The sequence below is a fragment of the Balaenoptera borealis genome (assembly GCF_965194805.1).
Source record: "Balaenoptera borealis genome assembly, chromosome: 6".
Lineage (NCBI taxonomy): Eukaryota > Metazoa > Chordata > Mammalia > Artiodactyla > Balaenopteridae > Balaenoptera > Balaenoptera borealis.
Window position 1 is genome coordinate 62225003 of NC_138863.1, and position 11455 is coordinate 62236457.

At 40.6% G+C, this 11455-nt stretch overlaps 1 protein-coding gene across 1 annotated transcript in view; it reads right to left on the bottom strand.

The window, feature by feature from the left end:
• MYO3B (myosin IIIB) overlaps positions 1 to 11455 on the bottom strand; it is a 442582-nt gene that overhangs the window by 120674 nt on the left and 310453 nt on the right. The window contains exons 25-27 of the mRNA XM_082395388.1: positions 5015 to 5126; positions 3921 to 4083; positions 2497 to 2577 (exon numbers count right to left, since the gene is read on the bottom strand). Coding sequence (XP_082251514.1) covers positions 2497 to 2577; positions 3921 to 4083; positions 5015 to 5126 — 356 coding nt within the window. The remainder of the gene's footprint in view (positions 1 to 2496; positions 2578 to 3920; positions 4084 to 5014; positions 5127 to 11455) is intronic.

Sequence of the window (11455 nt, forward strand, 5' to 3'; positions counted from 1 at the left end):
ATCTTGTTTCTGGTATGTGAATGTGCCGTAATAGATCGGGAATTCTGAAAGGAAGTTCTGAGGAAGCTAAAGGGATAAGCCGCGCGGCTGCTTTTATTGGGAAGGAGATGAAAGGAAAACAAATTTCAATATGTGCTGCTCTGTAGCAACATGTAGGCCAAATGCTTCCTAAATTTCAAGGGCTGTTCTTTTAAAACTATATAACATAGCTTAGCAACACGATGAGAAAAAAAAAAAAAAAGACTATCGGCCAGAACTTGAAATATAAACAAACACATAGCACAGAATCTAAATTTCAAATGGAATGATTTGTTGAAAAAATAATAAATTACAGAATAACCTTAGAAAATATCCAGAAACGGTTGCGTTATGATAACATCCCTAAGCCGCTTCTGCAGGCTTCAAAAGTAAGAGCACCCCTATGTTTGGGGCTTGTTCTACTTGAAATGTCTCAGTGGCACGAAGAAGAGCTTGGAATGAGAGGCTTATGCTTTGGGAAGAGCACACCCCGAAACAGAGACTTTGGAATGAGTTGCTTTGCTTTTTAGATCAACACATTGCCTTTGACTCTAAAGATAAGGAAAACATTCTCAAGTAAAAGTAAACTGCCCATAAAATTGCAAATGCTGTTACCCTATCTAAGTAACTTTACCACTAACACCGAACCAGCACCTCAGTTCCTGTCCATGGTGTTGGCTGAAGGGCAAAATGACGCTGCCTGCTTTTGCTCTGGCTGCCACACTCTCCTGCCAAGAGGGCAAGGTGGCGTGAGTACCACCCTCAATGACTACATGTCCGCCCAAGCCCCTGCGGACTCGGAAGCTCCCGATGCCACTTTATAAGCAGGAACGATGGCTGCCAGGCTAAGAAGGGGGGTGCTTGCAAGGCTAAAAGAAAAAAACAACAACAACAAGAGGAAGCTCCTTAAAGAAATGTGTTCTCTGTGGTCCCATGAAACAAAAGTACCCTCCCATGGTACCTAGCCCATAGGTGCTGCACTGAAGAGATGCAATCCTGACTGTCCTGATGTGATGAAGCTGCCCACTTGTCTGTTTTTATGCAGTGTTCACTTGGCAATAACAGAGTGCAAACAGGGAGCCCTCTAAAGATGACTTTCAGAGAGAGAAAATTTGATTTATGATCCCACATACTTTATTTATGATCAGTGGCTCAACAATATATAAGCTCAAAGTTTATATTTGAAAATGTATGTTGGGCTTTGGGCCAAATGGCAAGATCAGTCCAGCAACCTCTCTTAATGGCAGGGGCAGGGGTGGGGAGTACTGTGCGTGTGTGTGTTGGGCAGTGGGGAGGTAGAGAAAAAAATGCACTTTGAGTTGTCTTTCTTAAGCTGCAACTAGAATTGCATCCTTCTTCCTGACGCTTTGAAGTTGTAGAGCTTAGAATTCCTAGGGGATGGTGTTAAAAGTTACACGTTTGGATTTAAATGACACCCCTTCCTCCCAGATATTTTGGTTTTGAATGAAGTCGGCAGGTCTTTACCGGGCCAGAGAGTTCTGAGGAGTGTCCCTGGAGCCAGGCTCTGGGCAGGGACCTCCTCGAAAAGGTTGCAGCTGTTTTATTTAAACGTTTGCTTCATGCGTGGCAGTATCTGAAAGCCTGTCCCCCTCCCTGCTGCTGAGTCCACTGGACTGGCCACTTCTCTCTCATTCTGTCTCCGATTTCTTGTGCTCTAGGAGCTCCTGGTGTGCTCTGTGGCCTGTTTCTTCCAGAGCCTCCATTAGGCACATACAACTCCAAATGACAGAGGGAGCCGGGCCTCGCAGCCGCCGTGGGTACTGCCATTTGCAGAAGAGCAGAATGACCTGGGAGCCAGGCACCAGAGCTCGAGGTGCTCAGGCAGCCACAAGCTGAGCCACAGTGCCCTCACCCTGTAGGGCCCAAAGGACTGCCTTAGCCACATACAGGTGTGGGTGTGGGAAACTCAGTTAGCCAGGAAAGTCCCTGAGCTGTTCCTATCTCTGTGATACCAAGAGACGGGTCAAGCATATAATCAGAGAATTCCAAGGTTGGAAGACGTCTTTTAGACCTTTTTAGCCAATGCTCTTGTTCACAGACGAGGGACGGGTGACTCCAAGAGGGAAACGGATTTGTTCAGTTGGCAGTATGCAAAGTGGAATCTACCCAAACTGCCTGTGAACGAATTCTGGCTCTGCCACTGACTAGCTGTATGATCATGGACAAGTTACTTCACTTCTCTGTGCCTCATTTTCCCTCTCTTGTATTCCATAAAATCTGGAATACAAGGGTACCTACTTGGAGCCTCCTTAGCCAAGTATGGCATGCAGCCAATTCTCACAATTATCACATGGGGGGGGTGTGCATCAGAACAAGCACTAAAACCCTCCCTCACTACAACTCTTGACTCCTATTCCAGTGCTCCTGAATTATTAACATTTCAGCTTTTTGAAACGCATATGAACTTAATCACAGAATATTTCCAAGTGGACACTATGAAAATGATGTTTTAATTACCTGCTTGAATATGAACAGCAGACTCACTCCTTCTGTTGCTTATTTTCTTAAATTTCCTCCGAGCATCATATCCTCTCCAGGCTAAAAATATAAAACCATGTGCTAGGAATGACATTAATTTAAGAATGTGCCAGAGAATTGATATAAGCTGTTTTCCCTCCAATCTATTACCCATCTCCTCCTCCCTCCTACTTTCTCACTGAACAAAATAAGCAGAGCTACGTGAGTGATGGTGGGGAAGAGGGGCCTCTCTGTACTCTCAGCTTGGCCTCCGAGATGCTTCTTGATAAGGAGTTATTTTGGTTCAGGCAGCGAGTTTCCAGAACCCTCTGGACTCCACTCATGAATCACTCGGGACCCCTATCCAGGTGAGGTGGGTCCCTGTCATTCGAATCCAGGGAAGAAGCTCTGCCTTCAGGACTTGAGGGGGTGGGAGAGGACTGCAATAGCCCAACCCACTCCATATTTTTTACTGGGAGGAAGGAATAAACATGAAAGTTGAAGGAGAGAAAAATAAATAATAATGATTAGTAGCATCACAGTTACATCTGGTGAGGGTGGACGATGTGCAGAACTGTGCTCAGGGAGGGGACGCATGTGACACGAAGGGAAAAGGCATGGGAGGGAAATGGATGAAGAAAAGAAGAGAAAGCAAAAGGGGACCTGGGGGCAGGGGGCGGGCTGTTAAGTCCTTCAGACAGAGAACCAGGGCACTGAGCCGCCACCAGGAGCATGACGGGCTCTCCTTTTCATTCCCGCCCTAAGCACCACAGCTCTCCAGTTGCTGAGTGAGGTCATGAAGTCCGGAGTGGACATAACCCAGTGATGCTGGGTTATGAGAACACAAAGGAAGTCATCTACTGTGTTCAAGACCTGGGGCTTTCGCAACCACTCGACATAGCACAGGAGCTCAAATGCTGTTTGTACCACAAATGACACACGTGTGCGCAAAGAGCCACTGACTGGGCTGGGCGTATGACAGAGCCTAGTGATTTGTTCCCTTGGTTTACAGGCTCTGTCTGGGGTAGAAAAGCCTCCTGGACATGGCAGTAGCAATTCTGATGCTGAAAACCTGGTAATGGACCTGAAGTGTATATGATGTGGTTCATCTGGGAGCTGAGGCACACGTCTGTGTGATTTGGGTTTTACATCCATCCACTGCTACCACCTCTATCTTGCCTCAGGTAGGGATGGCTTGTTTGCTTACCTGGAGGTTAGGGACCATGGCGGTCTTGCTCACGGCTATATCCCCAGGACCTAGCACAAGGCTTGGCCTGCAGTAGATACTCGATAAATATTTGCTGAAGCCAGGAAGAAAGGAAAGAAGAAGGAAGGAACGGAGGGAGGAGAAGGAACCACCGAGAAGAGCAATAGGAGAGTGGCCTCAAGTACTTAATGAAATGCCAAGATTCAGGACCGTTTACCTGACTGGATGGCAACGGCCCCCTTCTCTCTCTTCTCTCTGACTCTTTTGTATCTCCTGGCTCCAAGCCACCCCTTGACATAGGCCTGCAGCACAGCCACTCTGCCTATGACTTCCCGCAGTAGCAAATTTAACTGCTCAACATGGTAATACTTGAGAAAAACCTGAAACGAGACATCAGTTTTAGCATTACGTGTGGGCTCCCAAACAGAAATTCACTCTGCTCCAACATATTCTTAACGTAAATATTAAAAGCATCATCTAAATAAGGTTTACAGTGACTTGATTTATGCTAACATTGCTGACTTCTTGGAAGCAAATACAATTCCCCTTCTAAGGTCGAGCCTATGTGGGACTATTGATATAAACAGACGATGAAGTTAACAGGGTTTTAGGAGATCCTAAATGTTCTCCAGGCCAGCCTCAGTTTTGCCATGAGTTCCATTTCCTCAGCTTGATCTCCTTCGCCACAGCTCTGATGGAGGTGCTAACCAACAAAACTGACCCACGGCCGGCAGAAGTTCGGAGGGACTGGGGCCTGGATGACCCACAGTGACCTAATTATTTCTGCCAGAGGGGCAGCAGCGTCGCCGTCCACACTCAGGCGAAGGCTGGCTTTGTGGGCCAATTCGGAACGGACCATAAAAACCTGGGAGCCTGCAGGGACATGATGCTCCCCCGAATGAAAAGCCAGACATGATGAGACTGCTAATCAGAGTGGGCAGGAAATATCACGAGTCTATTAAAAACGGACAAAACTATAAAAGATACTCATTGTCATTCGTATGATTTGTGTATTTGCCTGCGGTGCTGGAATAAGCAGCATTGAAAAAGGGACATTTAAAAATGAGCTCAAAGATCTCATTCTAGAAATGCTAAATGGTTCTCACGACATGCAGAACAGGAGGCAAACTCTCCTCCTCTGGTCCCTGAGGTCCTGGGACTCCTGACCCAAGACCGGCAAAAATCACTGTTAGCTTGGGGTCTTGTCTGCTAAGCTACACAATTTACAGAGCTATTCAAATCACTGATAAGAGACAAAGGTTCACAGCAGAGCAACTCGAGTGACAATCTAAACAACAAAGAAAGAACTACCTTTGTTTTTCCCAGCAGCCAGTGATCTAATCTGGACTTTTCCAAGATAGCGACACAGCTCTCTTTGCTAGCAAGAGGTGTTTGATGTGCTCTGAATGCCAAATAATAATACCTACAAAATAAAAGAGTAAAATAAAGCATTTTTAGTCACCATTTGATTCAGTATAGTAGAATTACTCTGGGCCCATTGACGTATCTTGTTTTTTAATATCAAATATTTCTTGAGCATCAATAATAGTGTACTAGGTAGTGGAATATATATAATTCATGCTTATTGGCTCTTTCCTACTTTCATATTTTCTGCTATGTATATTTTCCTTTTAATATTGCTTTGTAATTCATATTCAATACATACTTGGCATTTTTTGCATGCAAAATCAAAGTATCTAATCCTTTAAAAAACTGAAATTTAGACAGCTCTCCTAGTAAAAGTCATCATTTTAAATGTTAGTATTACTATTATAAAAATAATTTGTCATCTCATTGTATAAAATTTGACTCTGCTTTGAAAATCCCATCTGAAGCAAAATGTAGATAGCAAAAATGATCATAGCCTAATACGATTAATTTTGTCTGTTAAGCTACATGTCTCTCTCAAGGTAAAAAGTTGGTGTGTTTTCTTGAGACAATCACCAAAACCACATTTATCTTCCTAAATTACTCATTTTAATGAACTTCCATACTTCCAGATGAAAGAGTTTCTGGGTAGATTCAAAGACCACCAAAAGGGTTTTTCTCTCCTTTTCTTTCTTCTTTCTTCTCCATACACATATATATATGTGTGTGTGTGTGTGTGTGTGTGTGTGTGTGTGTGTGTGTATGTCCATATATATGTCTATGTCTATGTCTATGCATATATATGTATATAATGTTGAATACATTATCCTTTAGAAAACTTTACCTTAGTTTTCCTTTTAAAAACTTTTAAGGATCTTTCCTCTGCTCTTTGCTGCCATCTATAATTAAATTCAACTGCTTGGAAGTTTAAAAATAAACTTAATTTCCTTGTCAGAGGATTTTCCTGTCATTCCTCAGAAAGGGTGATCTGTTATTTTAGAATAGACTGACTCTATTATTTTAGACTATTTAGAATAAAATATCCAGTTAAAATATAGAGTTGTTTTTACTTTTTAAGAAAATCACCAAAACATAAAATATGTCCTTTCCTCCTGCCAAATATTCCCACGTCTTTCTGTTTATGGAAAAATAAACACACCCGATTAACACTTGAGCCATTTAAATTTATCTTAGTGCTACAAGACTGTTTTACAAGTTAGGATTGAATGCTAAATTTGCTGAAAACATTTGCATTCAGAGATGCTGGGAATGATTCCAAGGCTCTGGGTCTCTGTTTCCACCTTTGAGGAGGAGGAGCAGTGCTCTCTCAGAACCCCTGAATGGTGGCCAGGGCCATGCTAGGTCATTTGGCCAAGCCCAGGAACCTGCTCACAGCAGTTGTCTTCTGGAGCTAAGCGGGAGGAGGGACAGCCAGGGGTCAGGCTTAGGTCTGGGCAGTTCGTGGCATCAGCACAATTCTTCAGCCTAGTTTCTTCAGCCTAGTTTCTCCAGGACTGTAGTTTCAGTCATGGCTTCTTGGATTTGGATTTGACCAAAGCAAAAAGATTGTGTCCTAGAGTGCATGGGGATGGTGGGAATAGATGGCAAATCTATAGGGGTGAATGTCTTGGGAAAGCTGAAGTATAGATAGCTTAAGATGTAAAAGTCAGTGGTAATACCAGGACTTCCTACTCTCTTTCCTTTAGGCCTGGCCATTTAGAACATGGGCTCCCTTGGCTTTAATCAGCCAGGTTTGCTCAGGATGACTGCTCAACACTATTGGTGATGAAGTATTTAGAGAGAATCTAATGAATCACCAGCACTGCACAAGATATAAGAAGATTGCAAGATATGTTCTAGCTCTCCATTCAAGGATTTATACTTGTTTTTTGAGCAACCATGGATGCTTCTTAGCAATTTCTAATTTCTAAATAAGCAGAATGTATCTTGAACTAACATAAATACTAGAAATTAACTTTGATTTTTGACTCTTCAACCCAAATCTTTTAATTTATTATGATGATAACATTCATATCTGGCTTAGTTCAGAAAGAGATGGATAACAGTTATTGCAAAGATGTGAAGGTTTCAAAAAATATTGAGGAAACATGTAAGTGATATGCTTACAGGAATCAGGTCAGAGAAATACACTGTGTTTCCTCCACAGAGTAATTCTGTATTCTAGCAGATACCATAGTGGTGGGTGTTGTGGCGGGGGGAGGAATTTGGCTGAGCTTCTGTGTGCTTCAATATAAGGGCAAAATTGAACGGCACCAAGATAAAAGATCTGCCAGCAAGGCGACATCTTTTGGAGACGATCCATTCCACCCACTTCTTGAAGCAGCTTGATGAGTTAAACAAACAGGAGATATGCAACAGCAAAATAATACATGTAAAGATTTGTCTTGAGGGTCTGGGCACTTGAGAGCATTGTAAAGACCAGTTCCGCTCTGAACTGTCTCTGGTGGGTAGAATTCATCTCTCAGATGGGAGGGAGTTTGAGCCCTGAGTTAAGAATGAGAAAGTCTCTGTTTCTAACCATAGGTAAGTCACTTACCTCTCTGTACTTGAATTCTCATAGGTGGCAATGGGAACCAAATAAGTGGTTCTTAACTCTTTTTTTTGGTGTGGGGGGCAAGACTCTATGAAAATCTGGTAAAAGCTATACACATTCTTTCTTAGGAAGATGCTCTTGACACAACACATTGCATACAATGCCAAGCGGTCCACATAGCTCCTGTTGGCCCTCCAAGGACCTAAGAGCTCTTCTCTCCTTCAGAACTCTATGGCAAGTGTTAAATTTCCCAAGGCCTCATCATTTTTTTAAAATTATTTTTTAAAAATTATTATGATTACTATTATTTTTTTGGCCATGCTGTGTGGCTTGTGGGATCTTAGTTCCCCAACCAGGGATTGAACCCAGGCCCACTGCAGTGAAAGCGTGGAGTCCTAACCACTGGACTGCCAGGGAATTCCCACATTATTGTTTATTAATAAAACACATTTCTGTTCTTGATCTGGTGGTAGATGTGGGTAGTGTGTTCATTTCGTAATCATTCATTGACTGGGTAAGGCCTCATCTTATTAAATCACATAAGCTATTAAAATAGTAAATATCCAGTTGAAAAATATCTCTATTCAAAATGTTATTTAATTTTCTGCCTAAAATGTCTTGTTGTATGGAATGCAGACTTTTCAAGGAAGAGTTTTAAAATACAACAGGCAAAACGGTTTGTAAAGTGCTAGTAAAAGCAACGGGCAACTAGAGACACATCCTTCTTCATTTAAACACTAGAATCATAAACTGGAAGGATCTGTACGATCCTAGGATATACTAGTTTTCTACTGCTACATAACAAATTTAATGGCCTAAAAAGTAGACATTTATCATCTCATAGTTTGTGAGGGTCAGGAATTTAGGAGCAGCTTATCTGGCAATTCTGGCTCAGGGTCTTTCATGAGATTACAGTCAAGATGTCGGCCAAGGGTGCAGTCATCTAAAGGCTTGACTAAGGCTGGAGGATCTATTTTCAAGATGGTGCAGCCACAAGGCTAAGGGTAGAAAGCCTTAGTTCCTTACTGGCTATTGTCAGGATGCCTCTCAGTTCCTTGGCACATGGGCCTCTCCAGAGGACTGTTTGAGTATCTTCATAACATAGAACATGACTTCCACCAGAACAAGGGATCCCAGAGAGAGAGCAAGAAGGAATTTGCAATGCCATTTATGACCGAGGCTTAGAAGTGATACATCATCACTTCTTCCATATTCTTCTATTCATTAGAAGCAAGTCACTAAGTCCAGACTGCATATAATGAGAGAGAATTTAAGTTCTACCTCTTAAAGGGAGGAGTATCAAGTGATTTGTGGACATATCTTTAAACCACCACAAAGAATCTCTCTAGATCATCAAGTCTTACCAAAAAAATGCACAATATAAAGATAAAATAAGTTAAAAGTAAAAGAAGAAGATATACCATGCTAACACCAGTCACATTAAAACTGGACTGGCTATATTAATATCAAACAAAGTAGATTTCAGAGCAAAAATATATTACCAGGGATAAAGAAGTTTATTTCATAGTGATAAAGAGGTCAATTCATCAGAAGAACCTAAAAATTTGAAGCATTTTTGCACTTAAAAACAAAGCTTGAAAATACATGAACCTAAAAGTGTTAATACTGCCAAGAGAAATAAACAAATACACAATTATAGTCAGAGAATTCAATACCCTCTTCCAATAATTGATAGAACAAGTAGGCAAAAAAAAAAAAATCATCAAGGATATAGAAGGTATGAACAACCAACTTAACCTAATGGACATTTATAGAAAATTCCAGCCAACAATAATAGAATACATACAAAACATTTACCACAATAGGCCATATTCTGGGCCATAAAACATGACTTAATAAATTAAAAATATTCAAGTCACGCAAGGTATGTTCTCTGACCAGAGTGGAATTAGATTAGAAATTAACAAGAAGGTATCTGGAAAATTACCAAATATTTATGAACAGACTTCTAAATAACCCATATAACAAAGAAGAAATCAAAAGAGAAATTAAATTTGATCGAATGAAAATGAAAACACAACCTGTCAAAATTTGTGGGAGATTGCTAACTAAAGTAGTACTTAGAAATGTATACCATGAAACACCTATAATAGAAAAAAAGAATGGTCTCAAATACATGATCTCAACCTCCACCATAAATTAGGAAAAAAAGAGCAAATTAAACCCAAAGTAAGCAGAAGAAAGGAAATAATAAAGATCATAGTGAAAAATCATTGAAATAGAAAAGAGACAATGAATGAAATTAAAAGCTGTTCTTTGAGAAGGTTAATAAAATTGATAAGCCTCTAGCCATACAGATCAGGAAAAGGAAAGAAAAGGAAAGGAAAGGAAAGGAAAGGGAAGGGAAGGGAAGGGAAGGGAATGGAAGGGAAGAAAAGAAAACAAAGGTATGAGATAAGTGATATTCTATAGATTCTATGGATATTAAAAGTATAAGGGAATATTACAAACAACTTTATGCCATGTTAACAAGCTAGAAGAGAAAAAGCATAGTATCTTAATAAATGAGGAAAAGGATTTGACAAAATCCAATATCCAACACTATTTTTTAAAAAACAAAAATTTTCAATAGGCTCATACTAAAAGGGGATTTCCTCAACCTGAAAAAATAAACTATCTATGACGAACCTACAGCTAACACTATATTCAATGGTGGAAGACTGAATGCTATCCCCCTAAGGATAGGAACAAGTCATGTAGGCGTACTATCACCACTTCTATTCAACATTGAAGAGGTTCTAGCCAGTGCAAACAAGAGAAAGAAATAAAAAGCATCTATATAAGAATGGAATAAGTAGAATTGTCTTAATTTGAAGACGACACAATTGTCTACGTAGAAAAGCCAATGAAATCTACAAAACAAAAAATACCCCTACCAGAACTAATAAGTGAATTTAGTAATATTGTAGGTTGAAGATCAATACACAAAAATTATTGTATTTCTATATATTAGCAACAAACAATTGAAAATTGAAATTGAAAAAACAATATCATTTATAACATTTAAAAATGTGAAATACATAGAGATAAATCTGACAATAAATATGCAAGACCTGTGCGCTGAAAATTATAAAACATTGGTTAAGAAAAATGAAAGAAGACCTAAATAGATGGAGAGAGATACTACGTTTCTGGCTCAGAAGAATTAATATCGTTAATATTTGAGTAAAGCAGGTTACCCTCCATAATGCAGTGAGCCTCAACCAAGCAGTTGAAAGCCTTAAGAGAAAAGTCTACGGTCCCTGAAAAGAAAGGAATTTTATCACCACACTGCCTTTGGACACAAGACTACAACATCAACTCCTGCTGGAATTTTCAGTCTCACAGCCTGCCCTGCAGATTTCTGACTTGACAGCCTCCACAATCACATGAGCCAATTCCTTAAAATAAATCAATTTCTCTGAGACCGAGAGAGAGCGAAAGAGAGAGAGAGATCTACATCTATACCTATATCTGTATATATAAATACACACACACACACACACACATACACACACACACACACACACACACACACACATCCTATTGGTCCATTTCTCTGGAGAACCCTAATACAGTTCCAGTTCCCCTTTGCTGTTATTTAAGCTCAGAGTAAAGACAGAGCCAACCCTGGTGATAAACTTCTTACAATGTCACTAATGGTAGAGGCAAGTCTTGTGCAAAACCATGAGTTGGTAGAAGGTTGTTTTTTAATATCTTCCTTTCCTCTCTCTCACTTCTCCCTTTGTCACTGAACTTCGCAAGTTTCCCACAGATGTTGGGTTTGTGTACTGTACACTGGGGGTCCAGGACATCCAAATCCAGCTGTT